The sequence below is a fragment of the Poecilia reticulata genome, chromosome 2, assembly GCF_904066995.2.
Source record: "Poecilia reticulata chromosome 2, P_reticulata-male-v2, whole genome shotgun sequence".
Classification (NCBI taxonomy): Eukaryota; Metazoa; Chordata; class Actinopteri; order Cyprinodontiformes; family Poeciliidae; genus Poecilia; species Poecilia reticulata.
In genome coordinates, this window is record NC_088831.1 from 37,359,964 (window position 1) to 37,381,834 (window position 21,871).

General features: G+C 37.0%; 1 protein-coding gene across 5 annotated transcripts in view; it reads left to right on the plus strand.

The window, feature by feature from the left end:
• Positions 1 to 21,871, plus strand: part of thsd7ba (thrombospondin, type I, domain containing 7Ba) — a 203,031-nt gene that overhangs the window by 112,854 nt on the left and 68,306 nt on the right. For all 5 annotated transcript variants that reach the window (XM_081604542.1, XM_008403136.3, XM_081604543.1 and 2 more), the window contains 5 exons: positions 42 to 273; positions 6,472 to 6,587; positions 7,399 to 7,531; positions 9,951 to 10,054; positions 18,771 to 18,962. In XM_081604542.1, coding sequence (XP_081460668.1) covers positions 42 to 273; positions 6,472 to 6,587; positions 7,399 to 7,531; positions 9,951 to 10,054; positions 18,771 to 18,962 — 777 coding nt within the window. The remainder of the gene's footprint in view (positions 1 to 41; positions 274 to 6,471; positions 6,588 to 7,398; positions 7,532 to 9,950; positions 10,055 to 18,770; positions 18,963 to 21,871) is intronic.

Below are 21,871 nucleotides of genomic sequence, written 5' to 3' on the forward strand. Positions count from 1 at the left end.
TGAAATGTTTTTGTTTTATGTTTCCTTGTGTTCACCTCCAGATGGTAAAGCATGCCCACCTGCCCCAGCCCTACAGGAATGGCGAGTCTGCAATGACCATCCTTGCTCTGTGTTTTACTGGGAAGCCTCTGAATGGGGACCCTGTACTGAGGACGCGTCTTCTAAAACCAATGAAACTAGCTCCCGCAATGAGACGTCCGCCTGCCCTGTTGGTGTTCAGAGCCGAAACGTCAGCTGCATGAGGATGAATGCTGCTCCAGTCTTAAGTAAAAGGTATGCTCTCTGCCACCGGGTACATTTGTTGTCATCAGGACATTTTAAAGCATTTCACTACAAAAACGCTAAATCTTACCACAGTGTTTTGGTCTAGTTTCTAGTGTGAATCTGTCAGTACACTTGAAATACGACAAACTAACTTACAAGTCACTTTTCAGCAAGATATAGGAGCTTGTTTTATGTCAATAATTACTGGATGAAAAAGTACAAGTTCCACCGGCAGATTGTTTCATTTATAACATGAGGAAAATGTCTTGTAACAATTGGAATTGGTACCTTTTTTAATATTATTATTAAGGAATTATGGAGTTAAAACAACCTTCTATATATTGCTAAAAAGTCACTTGTAAGGTAGTTTTGTCTTATTTCTAGTGTACTAAAATATTTGAACTAGAAACTAGACCAGATTTGCAATAGACAAGAGAACGACTAAGATTTCATGCTTTTTCAATGTTTTGACTTTATTCTGAGTTTTATAATTACTTTGGTTATTCCTGCATTTTGATCTTTTCAAACCAACATATGTGTTTCTACCTAGAAAAGAAAGTCATATTTTCTTTTTATCTTTTCTTTCTATGTTTTTAGTCACAAGTAATCTGTACCTTTTAAAGATTGTCGGGAAATTATGTGCAAATAGTCAAATATTTGAATACTCCTTGTATACTATAATTTCTAAATACACAATGTTCACCCCCCCCTGCCCCACCAAAAAAACCCAACCCAAGAGTTTTGTGAAGTGTCTCTCTTCCTTTATACTTTCACTCTGTGCTTTTGCTATTCTTATATATATATATATATATATGAGTGTGTGAACCCGAGATTCATCTTGCATCTGCTCCCCCATTATCCTTCTCTTTCAGCAATACAATATCAAACACTGCTAAGGGCTTTTGTGCTGTCACTTTAATGATGTTAAAGCCCGCACCAGAAAGACAGATTTATAAATAATTCACAAAGTTTGCCCTTCTTTAGCTCAACATATTATTGACAGGGCCATAAAATGGATTATGGAGAGGCTTTTTTCTCATGCGCGTCCTGTCTGCCACCACAAAAGCTTTAATGAAAGCTGTCATTTCTGCTCCCCCAACAGATCTCGCTCGTACAGTGTGCCGTGAATTTAATCACTTCGCCTCTCTCATATCCCTGCAAAGTGTTCATTTATTGGAACACCACCTAAAACTTAGACCTGCATGTTGCTATTCGATGATTGTGTCTTATCAGTAACTTGTGAGTTAGTGCTTCCAGTTACTAAATTAAATGAGGCACATATACTCTTAGGGATACACAACCGTCATCAGACGACATTGTTTTTCTACTTGATATCAAACATTCAGCTGAAAATGTCTTCAACATTTCTGAACAGAAATTTCAAAACAAAAACCAATGTTTGTGAAAAACAGGTTCCTTCAGTCAGCAAAACACCTAAGCATTTCATGGTGCACAATAATCTCTGCAGGGATCTGTGGCTCAACCAAAAGCTTAGTGGGTTTTTCTTGGTATCAGCTCAGAGCCTGCAGGAAAAAGTTTGATTGATTTTCAGTTTTATTTCTGTTCCTTTTTTCCGCATCCCAAGAATAGCATCTGTAGTAACACACCTGTGAACTCTATTCAATATTTCAACACTTTGCTCAAATATATGTTTAAAATAGCGCTCTGTGACAAGGGCGGTATGTATGAGAAATAAAAAAAAACATACTGCATGTCATGATTAATAATTTAAACAAGTAATTTTGTCTTAATTTGCCATCAAAACAAAACCATGAAGAGAAAGAAACACTCCAGACAAGTCAGGGGAAAATTACAGTCGGCTCTAAGCAGGGTTGGATTATAAAGTAATATCCTTTGCTGTGAAGATCTCAGGGAGCTGTTCAATCTGTCATCAAAAATTGGAAAGACTTTGGTGTGATTCTAAACCTGCTAAACGTACAGGCCATGCAAGACAAGCATTAGTCAGAAAAGCAGCTGAGAGGTACTTGGTAATTCTAGTGGAGATGCAGAATCCACCACTCAGGTGGAAATTTTGTTGAAAGGATAAGTATTATTTTCAGTCTCCAAAAGTCATGGCTTTATGGAAAAGGTAAGACCAAAAAGTCACTGAAAGAAAGCAATACAATAAGTCATGTAGGTGACAAAGAACGACCTCTGGTCACGTGAGACCACAAATTAAACTTTTGACCTTTTTATAAGGCATGACAAGTGTATCCCTGAATATTTTTTTAAAACAAATTTTTGTGTACATTTTTAACAAGAGTTTATGTAGATTACATCACCTGACACAGAGCAGTTCCTGCTACTCCTGGAGTCCAGCTGTGATCCCCATCCACTGCAGCTGTGGAGTCCAGAATTAAAACAGTGAAATCAGACTAATACTGTATTAATCTCAAATTGTTTCATAGCCGTTATGGTTTGAAAGCCTCTCCAAACTGTACTGTGAGGGAAACGGGTAGATGGAGTGAATTTTACATGAGCTGCACCAATCACATTTCTTGGAATGAAAGGGGGGAAATAAAGAGAGCTCTACACAGGATTAGAGTAAACTATCTAAAGTAATTATTTATTACAATTTAACAGCAGCTGAGCTCTAAAACTGAATTAAAATCTTTAATGTCGGTAAGATGTGCGTCTTGGGAGTAGTAACGATGCACATGCCGAGGCAGCAGCAGCAGCAGCGTTTCTGCTCCATTCAAACTGAAAATCAGTGAGTGATCAAAAACCCTGGGCAGCTGTGATAGCTTTTTCATGTTTCTCAGGACATAAACATTGACAAATATTCCAACTTTACCAATTCAAATGTCTTAGGTTTTGATGAAAGCATTTTTCTCTATATATTCTTGGAGACACTGAAACGTCGACGTGTCCTTTAATTAAATAATCCCACTAACATCGGTGGTTATGATCAGTGTGTTTAAGTACAAACTCTCCAAAATCCTGTGATATTCAGTGTGATGACTGTGCATAGATGTTGTTTTCAAACAAATTTACAGAGATAATTTCCAATATTGTAAAGCTGCCAAACAAAAAAAAGGGTCTGCAGAGCAGGACAAACCAGGAGATGACAGAAACAAACGTGGATTTTCCACAAGGTAAAAATGTCCAGAGTCATCCCACTTCAAAGCGCCACTTTTAATTCAGAGTCCATCCTACAAAGATCGATTTTAGTGTAGTTTTCTGTTTACTGTTGAAAATCAATATCCACAGTCATTCTGAGAACTTAAATAAATTCAATAATTATGGAAACTGTGGTGATATATTTTGCTGTAAAGAGTTTTTATCTTTTTAGTGTGGATTACCTTAGACCATGACAGCAATTAATTTGGTCTTTGACTGCTCTCTTTAAGGCATTTTGAGAAACGACTAAAAGACCTCCAATCCTCACAGTGTTGTCACAGCTGAACCTCATTGCCTTAACTGTACGTCTGACATCCTCATTTTAAGCAAATCCCACAATATTCCCCCAGCTGCTTTGTTGCGTTGCCATGGCCTCTGGCATGCATCAGTGCAAAAAGGCAGAGAGAAGAGAGGGGATAATGCCAGGGAAGGAAAAGGTTTTATATATCCTGCCTTCTCATGCTTTGGTATACTTTGATCTCATTCCTGTCTGCGCTGGCTTCTGCAGTTGGAGGGATGTGACACCAAGCTGGGCTTCCAGTGAATCCTGGATTTCTGGTTGTTGGGGGGGGGAGGGAGGAGGAGTCACTCAGGCTGAAATGAAATTTGGAGATCTATGCATGCCTCTGCGAGACAAGGAGGAGGGGTTTGCCTGCTGGTTGATCAAAACATCAAAGCTTATGAATTATTTTATTTTGCCAATCATGTTAAAGCTCTACAACTCAGAGAATACAACACGGCCTGTGGGGTGTTAAAGATACATTACAGGAGAAATTAATTTACCTAAAAAACATGAAAAGATTTTTTTTTAAATATATTTTAGAGAAAAAAGTGTTTGAAGGCACTAAAAAAAACTAACAGTTCCTTTAACATGTCAGAGATGACGTACTGTTAAGCAATTTTCATGTTGAAACATTTTCTCCAATTTAATTAACACCTTTGTTTTAACCCTTTCTTCCTAGATTACACTCCAACAAAATGCTAAATCTGCTTTTCTTGTTATTAGAGTTACACACTTCTGGCAGCGGGGCGTTATCCAGTTTCCTATCTCTGACACGGGTGGAGCAAAGTGTATTTTTAGAAAAGAAAATGTTGCTGAGAGCTGCTACTTACTCCTTCTACACTGTGCCTCATCGGATTATGGAGGCAGTGGTTGTGGATCTCAAAAACAATTAGGCAATCTCACATAATAAAAATGTGTAATAGCTGTCCTGGTCCTCTAATTAGCAGTAGAATTCATTAGTGACAAATGTTATTAGTTCAAAGTTGAGGCAGTGCAATTACTGGTGGATGTGCTTTCCTTTATTTTTACTGGTCTTGTGTTAACAGTATAATTCAGTGAAGTTGCTTAGTTTTCTTGATAAAGCTCCAGTAGGTGAAGATTTGCATAAGGTGAGATGTCACTGGGCTTTCACTGAATATCTCTTTACCTCTTTTAGCAAATTCATTGCTACTTCAACACTGAGCTCTCTGACATTTTTCAGGATTTGCATGAATAAGTGAAAAAGCGACAAGGAGACCAGGAGAAGCAGATTGTAGAATACAGTTAGAATTTGAGTACAGGAAGAGGAAGAAAAATATATTTTGAAAGGTTAGATTTTATACTTCAAATTGAGGTACAATTACAGATCAGCCTAATTCCAAGGAAGATCTGCTGCAGATCTACAAAGAAACTATTATTAGGACAGATTCAAATGTGAAAGAATGAATGCACTCGGGGTGAACCTGTTATGTATATATATGTAATCTAGATGCAGAACGAGTAATGTCACATTCTTAATGAGTTGTGTTGTTTCTGTCACACACTGCAGGAAAACAGCTAATTAAAAACTGATAATTTCAGTGAAATTTTCAGCTTTCTGTTAATATATTCCAACTTTCTGCTATATATTTAGAGTAAATGTGTTAATTTTAAAATATGATATGTGCTATCTAACACTAAATGTCTAATATTTAAACCCCTGTCTAAACATGGCTATACAGACGTGTTGAAATGTGACATCCCACACGAGACCCCCCCCACCCAACTTCCTGCTGGGTGGCAGAAAAGTTGATGATATTGTTTTTAGCTGTCAACAAACCATGCTAAATCTTAAATCTACTCATGACATATAAAAGATAAATGGATCGATGAATTATTAGTTGTCACCTCTATGACAACTAGACAGCAAGGTATCACATTTTCCTGGTCAGTAAAATATTTTAATGTAAGAAATAGCGCAAGGAAGGGAAGTAGGCTAGTTATGTTAGCTTAACTTCAATAACCTTAACTAAGATGTGCTGTGCAGTACAGTGGGCTTCTGCTCAGTTACCAAAAAATTAAAAATAAAAATTTTAATTTTTATAAACACCCACTTTCTGACAGATTAATAGTAGTGCAATTGTTTAGCTAATCAACCTTTGCTGATTATTTATTAACAATAATCCAAAATAAAAATCAACTGTAATGGTCTGAAAGTTCTGTTTTTTGCGTGGGAAATGTCGCATGTTTTTTGGTGTTGAATCCCGATACACTCAAATGTAACCTCAGCTTTCTAGGTTAGCGGAGGTGTTGTCATTTGGTTACCACGGCAACAGGTCTGTGTGTGTGGCATGAGATAGATGGATATATGGCTCTATTTGACCCTGTGTAGGGAAACTGGGTTAGCTGGTACAAGAACCGGCTCCTATGTTAATGAGATAATTGTAAATGTCCACATACGGCCAATTCTGAGGACTGTCAACCCACTGATCATCAGGTAATTTTAATGGGTTTGGAAGCTTTATGCTCAATACGGTTGGCTTTGCCGTGTGCCTTTTCCAATCTTCTGCACAAAGACGATCTAAATAAATAATACCTGCATCTCCGGGTTTCATTTTGCTAATGGGATTGTTCTACCGCAGGAGCTTGGCAATGGATGGAAAGCAACACATAAAAATATGTGTGTGTTTATAATTTGCACGCATGAACGGCCTCATTTATTAAGAAAATCTGTGAAGCACAAAACAGCTGGTCCACCATATTGCTTTCTTGCCAATGAAAACCAAGTTGTGCGTTGTTCATTGGGATAAGGTCAATTTAAAGACACTTCTTGTTCACATTTGCAGGTGTTTAGAGTCTTCTCGCCCAGAAACTACCCGACCCTGCTTGTTTCCCTGCAAGAAGGACTGTGTGGTGACCCCCTTCAGCGAATGGACAGCATGTCCAGCATCTTGTCTCCCAGGTAGGTCTTTGCATGAAGAATGATGTTATTTACCTATAAGATGGACAACACTTTGTAAAATAATATTCATATGATGTGGAAATAATCCTTAATCAGTTTAAACCTACCAGTTCACAATTTGAGAGTTTTTTTCATTAACAATTTGTTGTTATGTTGTGAGGGAACAATTGATCAAGACAAAGCAGAATGAACTGGCACATCAAACTGGTCCAGTGTGCTTAATAACTGCATTTAATTGCAGATGACGCCCTTAAGTGTTTATTACATTAAGCTGACACATCAAGAGGAAAATGAATATTTAATGGGTTTTCCACAGGTGTACTGTAGTATCTTGTAAATCAAAAAATATGTAATTGTTTTTTGAAGAAGTGAGCAGGCATAGCTTCGCTGTAAATATACTGTAGTCCACTGGGCCTGCTGACGATGTAATCACTTTCTTAATTGCAGCATTTTGAATGTTTTCTAATTAGTTTTGTGTAATGAGCCTTGGAGCCCGAGCCAAATGAAGCCATTACATTGTGGTGTGTCCGAAAACAGACTGCAGTGAAGTGGAGGACATCACGGGCATCAAGGGCATGCTAATCAGAGTCAGATCAATTTCGAGACCACTTGTTTCTTTGGCTGTCTCTTTGAGATGTCAGACTGCACAGATGTCTGATCTTCGTTGGAGACATTCATAAGAAACCTGCGCTCTCATCATTTTTAATTCTCTGTCCTCTACAAGGGTCTCCTTCATTTACCTGTTTATACTTTTTGTGTACTGCATTGTAAGAAGATACTTTTTGTGAAATTTGTGTTTCGTGTTGAACAGATAATTCAACTGCTGCAATGCAATCTCGGTACAGAATCATCATTCAGACGCCTGCTAATGGAGGTCAAGAGTGCCCAGACACACTGTACGAAGGAAGGGAGTGTGACTCAGTTCGTGTATGTCCGGTGTTTAGGTAAAAACTAAATTTACTGTTAAATATTTTCACTTTTCTTATCAGCAAGACTTAGAGTAATGCACCGTGTGTGTAATGCATTGTGGAACGTGTTAAGGGCAACAACCTGATAAATAACTCTTGTTGTAAGAGTTAGTTTATGTAAAATATTCAATACATTTTGTTAGTGAGTTAAATAATCCAAGTGACCTATTGAGTAAAGACATATTTTAGTTTGTCATGTTAGGTAGCTGCATTAAAAAAAAGAAAACTTCAGATTCAGTTTATCCATATAGATGTCATAGTAGGTTATTTCAGTGAGCACCACTGCCTGCTGTCTCAGCTATCTTATCCAGACTGATGACATTATCTGTAAGGTCACAGATGATGAAGCCATAATGTCTTTGATGATATGGCCCAGCAACGTGGGTGAATCTGACTTTGATCCAACATGCAGGAAAGCAATCTCTAAATTACACTACATACTCATTGGTGCATTCTAAAAAGACTACACTTTTCTTTCTCAGGTCGATAATCAGGTAAAACTGAAGTTTAGGGTGGGCAGACTGATGATTGGCTGTTAAACGTGCAGCTTATACACTATCGTAATATTCATCAGATTTCCCCCATAAAAAAACTAAAAGGGGGCTATGACCAATCCTTCTCTGTAGAATCAGGTACCATGACTCATGGGGGAGTCAAGCAAGCAGCTACTTCAAACAGGGCCTGTAGACAACGATATCTGGCTCTAACAGATGTCCTCTCGTTTCCACAGAAAAATGCATTTCAGCTTCACTTTCACAATCAGTCATTTTCACTCTGCCGTTGTTACTGTTTTTGGATTAGACGGGCTCAACTACCAGTCTTAGCTAATTAAGGTCAAAATCCTGCTGCAGTTATATTTTTAGGCTAGCTACTGATATTGTTTGGTGAAAAAAAAATAGTCATAGAACAACCAACTAACAAAATTTGCAACTATTTCGTTTATCGTTCACACATGAAGTTTGACCTCAAGTGTTCTTGTAATTGAAGAAAAGTCACTTTGCAGAAGCACTTTGCAGAAGGATTGATTTTAAGGATTGTACAAAATCCTTAAAATCCTTTAAATCCAAAAAATATGTTCAAAATTGGCACAAAAGGAATAAAAAATAACTCGAATACAACCACGTGTTTATAAAAGTAAAAATATAAAAAGAAACACGTGCAACCTTTTTTCTCTGGAGAGAATTTGTTAGCTATCTGTTAGCTAACAGATAGCTACTGAGTATCTGCTAGCTAACTGTTAAAAATCCTCCCTGCTCACCACACTTCTATCTTCAGTTTCCTTCAAGTTAAATAGGAAAAATAGTTGGTCCAAATTGTGATGGTTAGACAATGTATTCACTAAATATTTGCAACACTGCAGCTCTTGTTCTTGACCTATGCAAATCAGATTGCCTGTGCTATTCATCGAAAATGCCATGAATGGACCTGTAATCATCAGAACTCAACCCTGACTCAAAGGAAGGTTTTTCTGCTCAGATGATGTTTTTATTTACTTGGTTGGCCAGGTATATTTGTGTCGCCTTCCTGTGGAAAACACTTTAAGAAGAGATCAACCATTTCTGTGATACGCTGCTCAAACAAGCCCAGTGTGGACTGATGGTCATAGTGATCTGTGTATATATTTAAACAACACTTACCTGTTGGTTTAAACTCTTTAGCTGTTTCAAGTGGAACAATATATATAAATGATCTAAAACAAGTTTATTGCTGTTGGTATTGAGAATTAATGACAGTATCACCGTACTGAATCAGATTTATCATAAAAATGAAGCATGAGATAAAGATGTTGGGAAACACAGTAGTTAAAGGGAGTTTCATGACTCCAATCATTAAACTGTGAATCTCATTTATTGTTGTTTAATTTGAAGCGTTTATAATTTACCACCTGGTAATCTAAACATGAGAAATAAAACATCAAGAAAAACAATTATTCACAATTGGTTCTCATTGTTTATCTGCCTATTTAAAATGCTAACTAATTATTCTACAATATTGCACAATGCTTCATAACATACATGCAAATTTGTTATTTGGTTAAGAGATTCAAAATGTATTTGTGTTTGTTTGATGTTATGTTTGATCACAACTATGTATAAAATATGCATAACATTCGAAGACGTATCATATTTGGGATAGCAGTAATTTTAACGGGACATATTGCAACATAAACATGGCAAAATACATTATGTAAACATTTTTCTGTTTAACAGAGAATGTGCAAACAAGACTAATTTAAAAGCAATAATAATGTTCTTGTTTATCTCTACAAGATGAATAATGCTTGATCAAAGTTGCATCAATTTACACATTGAGTATAAAAAGTTCTGACATTTATGATACAAAACTGCATTCATCCTTTACCAAATAAAACCTTTGTGTTTGTCTCCCTATGAAGGTGGAGGATGAACAAGTGGCACAGTTGTACCCTGGTGCCCGATTCTGTTAGACGAGGATTATCGGGATCAGGAGAAGCCTGTGGAAATGGTTTAGAAACAAGAGGCAAGTATGAACCCTGACCTATTGTCTTTTGCACACTTTCTGCTCTCCACACAGCTGCTGCCACCGTGTTTCACCGTTCCACCCTTAAACTGTCTGCGTTTACAAAAGATCAAATATCTGTTCCTGTTGGGCTTCTTGAACAGGTGATGTGGAAAAGAAGTAGACAACTTTTTTGAATTGTTTCTTTGTAATACAGCATAGGCTTCCTAATAATGTATTCTGCTAATAAGGTACACTTTCAGCACTGTTAGCACTCCCTTGTGATGTTGCAGGAGCATTAATACATACTCACGTTAATTGGACCATCTTCAAATAATAACATTTAATTTATGATATATGTTTTTTTTATTATTATTATTATTATTCTGCATATCCAGGCTATATAAAACAACATCAAAATGTTGTAAGGAGAGATTTAACTTCCAGGCATAAACAGACTCCAGGAAGAAAGTGGAATATCAACTGTCGAAAATCTGTTTAAAAACTACTTTGCAATTTTAAAAAAAAGCTGCATTTTCTTGTTTTAGGTAATTAAATTTGATTTATATGATGTAATATTTTTTACCTTATAGTAACATGACTGCAAACCATCAGTGCGTCCATGCAATCCATCCAAACTATGTTTGTTTTGATTGGGTTCTTCTATGGTAAAACCTGAGTAACTGGCACTTCTAAATAAAATGTATTATTATTATTATTAGAGACGTTATCATAAACACTACTGGTTACATTATGTGGAAAAAGGAACCATGAATTCACCTTAATTTAGACAAAAATTTGTTTTTAATAACTTTTTCCAAGAAGAAAACTAAACAAAACAGGCATTCTGCTAATTGTACTAATATCGGTAATACTATCTTTAACAGACTGATAACATATGAAGGCTCTGAAGAGGCTAAATAATACAAAGAGCCAAAATAAAACCTCTCAACATTGGCAAAAGATTCAAGTATAAAACTTAACATTGAAAGGCAAATACAGGTTCCATTACAATAAACAATCCAGAGTTACTGAATGAAAACTTCTTGATAGCATGGCGGCTAGCTGATTACTGCTAGTTCTGATTGGCTGTTTCTGACTGAGCGGAGTAATTATGCAGAACAGGGAGGAGATCGATTATTTTTTCTGAGATTATCTGTCTCATGTTAGGACAGCGAAAGTTTTAATACGTATGTAAAATGTATTTTTTTTAGGTTAGATGCTGCAGCTTTAAGCAGAGGTTCGGTGTGAGAGTCACTACCAGGTGGAGCAGAAGCGGCGCTCCATCTGTCAAATATTACTACTTGTAGCGCGTAGCAGCGGTTCAACAGCGAGATCAGAACCAGCGTCTTACATCGCAGCTCGAAGACTTAAATAATATTGCAAGTTATTTGTTTAGCTTTCTGACCGTCATGCTAATCCGGGTGAGTGTTTGTAGCTGTGAGCTGCTTTACCTGCTATCTGATCCTCCATATGTTTTTTTTACTGCAGTGAGCCTCGATGTAGCCAAACTCCGTCAAGTATGGCATTGTTTTTATGTCGTAATAGCTTCATTGTGTTGATGCATTTTGACCTGCTTCAATTTTCCGCCACAACACGCAAACTTCCCCATTCACTCAGTGCGTTATAGTTCCACATTGCTTAGGATTTGTTGCTGCGCGTTTGCGCAGTGTGAAGGAAAGAGGAGACCAGCTGTACAGGCAGGTTGCGAAATGAGATGCAGGTGATCGGTTTGTGTGATCGGCAACAAGAGCCAATGATCGGCGATCACCGATCATACACTTTTTCATGGAAATCGGCCGATTATGATCGGTGGCCGATCGATCGGCACACCTCTAATTATTATCATGGTAAACATTATTCATTCAGTGTTGCATGTTGTAGGTCAGGACACACAGGGCATCTTGTCTCTTTCAGCTTGCAACACGCATTTGCTGACTGCGTTTCAAAATTATAAATATCACATTGCCACATCTGCATTGAATGAGCTGCTCTCAACATTCAAAATGGTTTTGCAGTTGTGATAATAGCACAAGTGTGAGCAACAGAACGGCATTAGACAGGACTTCCACATCTACTGTCTTTCTTTGTCTGTTCTCTTTTCCACACCTGTCATTTCTGCTTCTTGGGAACAATGATCGTCACCTGCATGGCTTTGTTTACAAGTTGGTTAATTTGCAAATAAATACATTGTGAATGCAAACTGCACCAAACAAAAAAGAAGAAGTAAAGTTTGCATTTGGTCCAGACCAAATAGGGAAACACACCCTTACTGGCTGAAAAAAGCCCATTCCATCACTTGGGCTTTTTTTAGACCTGTGAGTGGTGCATTTCCTGACATTTATTTCTGATCAATTCTGTGTTTAATAGATGCCTTTTATAGAAATAAACTCATAAGTGTTCTTTATTATACTGTTAAGAAGAGTGTTAGAATAGACTATACTTTTAAACCTAGATGTCTAAGGCTAGACAGTGTCTTTATTATAACTAACACATAAAATTATTACGCCACATTAAAGGGTACTAGAAGGAGAGTGCATTTGCCAGTCGAAATTGTTAAATCACTTGATCAGAAAATTCCTTGCTTTGAAAATTGTAAAGCGCCGCTGATTTGCCCCAGAGTAAAAAGGTTTTTATTAACATTTTAGATTTGTCAGTGGAGGTTGTTCCCGTTATCTATAGAAGTAAAACACCATTATGCAACGCTGTATGGATTTACAGGTGAGCAAACGTCCAGTAACACATTTGCAGAAGGTTGTTCTGTTTAAATGTGTGCAACTCAATGAAGTGTGCAGCCTCGCTCTGTGTTGCCTTGAGAACTTGAGCAGTCCTGATCTCAGTGAGCGTCTCTCTTTGTAATTATGACTGACATTTCTGAAGTGAATTTTTAACGAGCACACGACGGAAAGTGTTTGTGGCGTTCCCAGGTTGAGAACAAGCCTCATTGACCTTTAGAGCATCCTATTTGAATGTGATTAGAAAATGGCTAAGTTAAATACCTGTGACATTTAAAAAAAAAAAAAAAAAACTCGTGTGAGATGAAAATTCGTAATTAGTAGAAACACGAAATTTAAATATAGACTTACGAATGACAAAGAACTTTGAGTTACTTTTGCTCCATGGGTGGCAGAACCAATTCACTGACCAAGGATACATAAATGTCAGTCTGATATATAATTAGGGCATAATAACTGGGAAAAGGACCATGGTAGAGGAAGGAAACCATTGACAAGGCCGTATTTAAGACTTCAGAACTGAAAACTAGAATTCTTCATTTATCCACAGACCTTTAAAGACTATGCACTTACCTCTGCATATTTGAAAATGTTCCATTATATAGGTGGTATTTGGTACTTTATTTATCTGCGATTGTATTTATTGTATGTATATTTATTGATGTTTGTAGTGTGTGAGAACCTAGAAAAGTGTCAAATTTTATATTTCAGACCTCTGGTGTGAAGAAAAAGATATAAAATTATGCATAGTTGTTATCAAAAGACCAGATCCCTTCGGGTCTCTATAAAGTGTGTGTATATTTGCACACAATGCAAACTCATGCCACATTGTTCTGTTTTCTCAGAAAACAATATTTCTTTTCACTAATTCTCCTTCTGATTAGGGAATAAAAATATAGATTTTTTTTGTTGTGTGTGACAAACTGCAACACAAAGTATTTATGCCTAACATTGCTTCATGATAGTGTTCAATATCTTTTATGGTTATTTTCTCAAAATAAGCCAAGCGTTGGCTCGTTATCTCCAGGGGGAAAAACCCAACAGGATGTTGTATAAAGAGAGATTAGCATCCTTGATAAAGTTCTTATCTTATTGCAACCATAAAAACACTTCTTATCCTTAAATACTTCCCGAGGATAGTAAATTCCCAGTTGTGGGAAAGAATATTTAAAACATAGCGATGCTACAGGTAAAACAAAGCAATACAACGCTCCATGTTCTCATTATAGTAACAATAACGGTATCAATTTGTCTCTAACTTTGTTCTTAACAGTCTTAAAATGGCAGTCTTTGAGAGGGATGACAGGGAAATAAAACAATAAAATTAATTCAGAAAAGTTCTACCCTATACAGACTCAATGTTTTAAGACATAAAACTGCAGTTTTTGTTTTTGTTTTGTTTTCTTTTTATCAGGTTGAAAACAGATTATATCAGTCTTTGTGAAGCACTTCCTCCTCCAAATGGCTAAAATTTGAAGTTGATCGTAGTAATAAAAACTTGAGAGGATAAATCGCCTGAGTAGCAGCTCTGTTTTCAAGAAGCCACAAAAGCTTTCAGAGCACAAATCTTTGTTTCATGAAAGCTCTGTTACTGCTACTTTATTTCAGCGCTGCGAGACGTTGAAAAGTAACGATCCGTTACTGACATCCATAAAAATCTCCTGCAAGTATGTGTTCACATATTTCACCCACAATTATAGTATCTAATGCATGGTTTATGTAGCAAAGATGGTTGTGAACAACATGTTAGAAAAAATAATCTACATGTCATGGATATAGTGATTGATTATTGGTAAAGCAGCCATAAAAACTTGTGAGCCATTAGGTACACCTTGCCAGTTCTGGTTTGAACCTCTCTTAATCCTCAGAATGTCTTGAATTCTTCACGATTGCAGTAAATTGTCAGAGATTTTAGTGCATATTGACTTGAAATCAAGTCTAAAAAATAAAAATAAAAAACTCCTTGTAAAGAAGATTTGGAAAAGATTTTCCACATCTGTTATTGACCCTGTAAAAACTATAGCATCAGTTTCCACTTATAGCTGACATTCGGAGTGACAGTGTACCTAATAAAGTGGCTACTTTTTGCATAAAAAGACATGCAAGCTTATTTTATTCTGTAAAATGAACTATAGTGTATTTCTCATGCATTCCTCCTCCAGTAAACAATTGCATCAGCCGTTCCTTCTTGCAGGAGGTTTACTTCATTCAAAACAAGGTCAAGAATCAATGTCAGCCTTGCATTTCGAGCTTTAGAGCGTAACATCAACCGTACATTAACCTTAAGGTTTTTGTACTGTACACCTGGAATGTGTGGAAACCTGCACTGAGCATGTTCAGCTGTACTGTCAGCCTTGAGCCTTTCTAGATGTTACTCTACAAGCTGGGCACATTTTTTTTCTTACTTCTTTCAGGCAGATCAATCAAACTTAACAAGTTAGCAAAGGGACTTTGTTCACTGCAAATCTTCCCAAAAGACCTCACACTGCCTTAATACTCAAAAACATCTTAAGTCACACCAATACTTTTTGTGTTTTCCTCAGGCTAGGCTGTGTGTTCTTTTGTTTTGGTATTCTTAGCTATTATCTTGCTAAAATGTAAACTCTATCCTAATCTTAGGGAGGATTTTCTCTCAGAATTGCAATGCATTATATATAAATATATGTTGAATTCGATCTCACTGCGCTGTCCAAGAGGCAGAAAAACATCCCAACATAAGGGTGCTGCCATCCGTCTGTATAAGAGCAGAAATAGTGTTAATGAGCTGATGCTGACTGCCCAGTTCCCCCTGGCAGGCTGTTTGGTTTGGAGGCCAAATAGTCAAACCTTCCAGCCCTAATGGCTCAACTTGGCTTGGAAGACCAAGTATAGGGAAATGTATGTGGGTCCCAATGTCTTCTACGTTAGAATAGAGGGAGGCTAATAGAGTAGAATAGTGTAAGTGGCTTTTATTGACCCCACAGTGAGGAACCATCTTGCTGCTTGTATGTTTTCTTTGAAAGGTGCTTAAAACGCCACGTTTTTGGTTTTCACATTAACTACGTAAACCTTTATAGAAAGTCATTTTAAAGAGGAACACCCTGACAAACGAACAAAAAAACATGATTTAATAGCTTTTACAGCTCTTTTACTTTATTTTCTTTATTTAAAAGAAAATGTTGCAAAATGAGCAATATAGGTACTGTGATAGCATTAACATCATGATTGCTTTATGATATCAGGTATTTAAAATATGTCATGGTCCAACTTTATGTGAAAACTCTAAGAAAACTTGGAAACGAAACAGAATCCTGATCTGAAGGAGACTTTACTACTAAATTCATGATAAAACATAATGGATTAACCGGTGCATTTTAAAAATGTTCAGACCCTTAATAAACATTTTAATTTTGCAAGACTGTATAACACTGTTTGCTTTTATAAGTTTCCCAAAGACCAGATACATATAGGTTGTACCAGTGTTCAACAATTTATTATTATTATTATTATTATTATTATTATTATTATTATTATCTTCTAAATAATGAAGACCATTGATTCCACTGAATTATAAAACCATTATAAAACACATTATAATATGAAAAACCAAATAGAGCTTGAATTCCTGTCATCGTTGAAAAGAATGTCAACTTTATTCTGGCCAATTTTAATCATCTGGAAGATAACAATTAATTCAAGAAAATCTTCATTAAACAACAAACAACTATGCAGAGTTCGGTCTTCCATTAACTTCCAACATATTGTCACAATCCAACTCCAAAACTGTCAGTTCTGGCAGAATGTATTATGAACCTCTGCTGGTAGAACTGCAGCTCCTGGAAAAGATTATCCAGTGGAAAATGAGTTTTGCTGATGTGAAGGAAAGATGTAGCTTAATGGCTCTGATGATTCCGGTCTATATCACTTTTCACAATACTTTATGAAGAACATTTCATACGGAATTAAAATGGAAATTACGCTTGGTGGCGAGAATGTGAATATTACAAACCTGCTATTAAAAGTAATATTAGGAAATGGATCTTTGGTTGATAACAGCAGGAAACCTAGCTTTGATCTTTAAAGAATACCTTTTTATGTGTACTCCACAACCATATCACAAAGATATTGACAGGATTTGGTAAAAATATCTCCTTCAAGATGTTTACCTTTGTCTAGCAGTCTATAGTAAAAGATGATCCTTGCCACTGGTGAAGTAATTATGGCAAGAGTATCACAATTGCTGAGAGTTTTCTTTGAAAGTCACACAAATGAGCTTACGTAACAGACAGAGATAATTATGCTTAAATTGGCTGAAATTTAAGTCAAAGTCAGAACAGAAATGCTAGTAAAAGTCACAGAGAATGACAGAATGAGGCTGTCTGTGGTGGAGTTGGCTCTCTAAGAGAACAGGTGAAAGGATGGAAATAAATGTGATTGAAGACAAAGCAGTCATAGTGATAATAGCTGGACGACTTCTTTGCAGCTTATGAATCTCTTTCTTCCTATAAAGATTTTACTAAAAAGAGGAATAAAGCTCCCTCAGCGACTACCAGTTTCCATCCCTTTTTTTTTTTTTGACAAATGTCTTTTGATTTTAGAGCTGTGATTTTTAGTGTTACATGAATGGACCTTAATAACGGTCATCGTCGCCTTTGCTGGGCTTTCTATGTAAATGTCTGCCCCACGCACCCACAGCAAACCACACAGCTTTTGTCAGAGGGTGAAATTTAAAAGTCAGATATGAATCAATACAATAGATTGTGTGTTTGTCGGTTGTGCGCTTGTACTTGTCAGTGAATTCTCCAAGGCATCAAAGTTTTAGGATAAGTTTTCCCCAACAGTGTTTTTTTTTTTATAAAATGTTCATGAGGCAGGACTCCACTTTCCTGTACTGTCTCTGTTTTGGATTTGAAGAGACTTGATTGAACTCAGTGGTTGGAGCAGGTGTCATTTTTTCTCAATGTCAGAACTAATTTATTTACTGACAAAGACATCTGGATCTTACTACCTGCAAAAATAAAATATAACTATACCCTTTTTCTGTTTAATAAAAACAGTTATGTGGCATCACATCATCTTTATCAAGGGAAATATTTATATTCTAATACAAATGTGCAGAAGAGGATTAGAGCCTCTGAAATAAAATATATATATACATGCTGCCTCAGGATACTGACTTTAATTAGGTACTTGAAAAGAAAATCACTTAAATCCTACCTGTTCTTCCAGACAGTTTGTTCTCCTGCACGACTCACATCTCTGTCATTTGCATTCATTTCTGATATTTTTTCAGTGGGCTTAATTGTCTTGCATACAAATGATCATGATTAATTTTTATTCTGAGTACTGTATATTTATAAAATTATTTATATGTTCAAATATGGCTTTACAGGAAGCAAAGCCTTTTTAAATTGCTGACCAACTTTTTGCATGTTTCCTCTAGTATATTGACATCTAGTATCTATATACTAGATGTCAATATACTAGAGGAAACACTTATATTAGCTAAGTGTCAGAAATTGGAGGGCCTCTTTGCAATCACCCTAATATTTAACTACCTGCTAAGCCATAACTCTAGTTGGATCAAAAACTTTCTGCCAATCACAACTTAAGTTTCAAAGTTCTCCAGAACTTGGAGAACTTAAAAATTTGTTCAAACATACGTCTTACAGGCGCTGGAATAATTAATATAACAGTGTATATGTCATAATAATTTGCTTAGACATTGTTCTGTTTAATCACTGTTTTTGAAATAGTTGCATATTTGAAATTTACATAAAATTGAAAACACCTAATAGTTGCATAGTTTTGAACTTCTTTGGACATGTATAAAAATGATGTTTGCGAAGCATCAGTAAATTTGAAATATACAGATATTTCAAATTAACTGAATATATGTATTTGGGCCCCCAAAACTTCTGTGCCCTATGCTACTTTCTCAGCCCTACTAAAGTCTGAACCAGCTATTGTGTGAATATTAATCGTCACGTAATTGAAATAATTTCCTCTCCATGTGTCTGCAGGAATCAGTTGTGTTTGGGAAGATGGGGAGCCAGCCAACATGACAGAGTGCCTGAAATGGGCTGGACCCTTTCCCTCTCAGATTAGAGAGTGCCGGGTGGCGTGCAAGGACGACTGCACTCTGACTGCTTGGTCCAAGTTTTCTGACTGCACCGGGTGTGGCGGCTCACGCACTCGCAGGCGTTCACTTGTAGGTACGGACTTTTCTTTTACTTTTAATCTTTCGGGAACATTAACGTCATGCAAAAACAACTGCTTCATTCGTTACTCCAGAAACAATCAGATCTTTCTCCGAGGTCAAACGTTCTGACGTTGCTGCTGCATGATTTCATTGATATGGCTGACTGCGACTTTGGAAATAAATTAAAGCAGAGAAGATGAAAGCTTTTGTCGAGCCCGACTATCGAGTGAGAGGTTGCAGCTGTTTCCTCAAGGCGGCCTTTGGACAGCCTGATCCGTATTGATCTCACCAAGGCAGCGGCAGACAGGATTTATTTGTTGCTTCTTGGACAGCACTAATTGCTGCATATTCTTCACATACTCAAAAGCATGTGGACTTTGCTGTACCATTTGCAGTAAGCATCGCCTCGGCTGTAATTCAGGTCGTCTTACTATACCTTTACACCGTCCCTGTTAGCATTTCACCAGGTCGAAATTAGCTCTTTATAGCTTGTTATCCCCAATATCTGTGCAGATGGCAGATTATGATTTACATGTCATGGTTGCAGACCAGATTGGATACTATTTGTCCTCATGAATATTTAATCTAATGCTGAAGGGGTTGTAGTAAACTTAGTCTCTCTCCCCTCATAACGCTCTGAGAAACTAACACATGACATCAGACATTGCTTTCCAGTGGATTTCCCTGGGAATAATTTGTTCTATTTCTGATACCCTGTGCCGGTTATAAAAAGTCTTTTGAGCATTTAAACTGATTATGCCAAATTCAGGGCTTGCTTAAATTTCTCTGTCACAGAGATTGACGGGTGGTGGATGAGCTCTGTTTTTTGTAAAGCTCCAGTCTATGGTTAAGGAAGCTGGCAGCCTACGCTTAGACACTTCATCTATTTTGTAAAGCCTCCTTGAGCTCGATGCTGACTGCTTACTCTGTATCTGAAGTGGTTATTTTAGAGCCAAACAGCTCTTTAACAAAAGACTATTCAGTTGTACCATGTGGCTATTCAGCTTCATAAATGTCAGTGTGAGTCGGTGTACTTCAGTGGACATCAAAGCTATGAGAGATATATCCAGGGGTGAAAGTAAGGGGGTACGGCAGGGTACTGCGTACCCCTAAAAGATTTAGCAGGGGTACGCAGTACCTGCAAGAGAGGGGAGCAGCTGTCTGCTGTAAAAAATCAGTAGGTTCACTGTGCAGCCTTGAGTGCGCCCACTAATCAACTGTGACTGATTAGTTTTTCAAGAACAATCTAAAACAAGACTTAATCAGCTAATACATAACTTTTTTCCCACTTCATATTGTTTCTGAACTGTTCGTGCTTTGCTAGAGCAGCGGTGCAACTAGTCAATTGCGGAAGGTTTTGAGTGGATCTCGGCATTGGGTGACAAACTGAACGCCGCCAGGAGGGTGAGAGCAGCACGTCCTCCTCTGACTGGGTTAAAACGTTCATAACTTTAAGAACAACAAAAAAAATTAACAAAACGTGTTCAAATTAATGACCCAACAACAATAATAATCTCAGTAATTATTGTTTCAACAAGGTGTTGCGCAATTATGTGCGTTTCAGTTCCATTACCAAAATAACTAGCAGAGCAGGAGTTTAAAATTAACTAATCAATCACCGCTGTGTTCAGGGAGGCTTATTAATGATCACAAAATAAATATCCAGCCTGAAAACCTAATGTCGTAACGGACCGAATGTTATGTTTTTAACGTAATCCCTGGTCGGCTTGTGGAGCGCAAGAGGTTGCCATAGCAACGGGTGTGCTTAAATGACAGAGAGACGGAGAGTAAAAAGGTGCGAGTGGTTTAGAGTTGATCACCTGTTCGGGTTGTTTTACCTTTGTCTTGGTGCATCACAGCCGCTGTAGTTTCTGAACGTTCAATAAACGACAAACTTGGACTAATTACCTCGTTCTGTGTGACTATACCTCGATCACAACAAACATCAAACACGGCTTCACGGTTTCATTAAGTATTTAACAAACAAATGGCTTCTACCGCAATAATTATGTGAAATTAAATTAATTGTCTAATATAAAAATAGTTTGGTGCTGTCGGGCTCAGGATCTGAGAGGCTTTTCCTCTATCAAACAATTTTTTTGCCTCTTAGTGGAAATAATGATGCTGATGAGATTTTCTCCAAAATAATAACCTTTTTCAACCTTTATAGCTCCACTGTTGAAAATGAGGAGCTAACATTCACAAATGACAGTGAATGTCCAGATGTTGGACATCCAGTCCAACATCTGGATGTTCTTCTGGAACCCGTTGGAGGAAAAATATCCCAACTTAAGAAGATGAGCTTTAACCTAACAGAGCTCTGTGGTTCCTCTTATCAGTATGAGAGTCAGGTTGAGGAGGCGCCATGTTAGGAAGAGAAGTGGAAGCTGCAGGATCTTCAGAACAAACAGGTCATGATGCTAGGCTACTGATTACCTCTCTGTCTGGACACAGGATCAATATAACCAGTTTAAAAATTAAATGAATGGTTATATGCTAGACATAGAAAACTGGGATGAACTCCATGTCATGATGTTCAGAATGTAGGTCTCATGGCATCTCAAGGTGTCAACATTGCAGCCAGTGGGCTGAAGGAGGAAATACAGCTTTATTTTGTAGCAATTCAAGAGCTACCCAGCTTTTATCACTTTGCAAAAAATTAATCAGCACAGAAACTCCATAGCACACAAAGAAGCTATATATATATATTTTTTTTTTTTGTCATAGTACCCCCAAGAAGTACTTTCACCCCTGGATATATCCAAAAACAATCCACTCTTCGCTGCAATTCAGACAGGAAATGAAGGATCTAAAACTAATATGGATGAGGTTAAAAAATTTAAATTTGACAAAAAATATTTCTTTGATTTATTTGCTTCTCCACTTACTTCGGTCCTCCAGTGGTCATGTCAGATAAATATG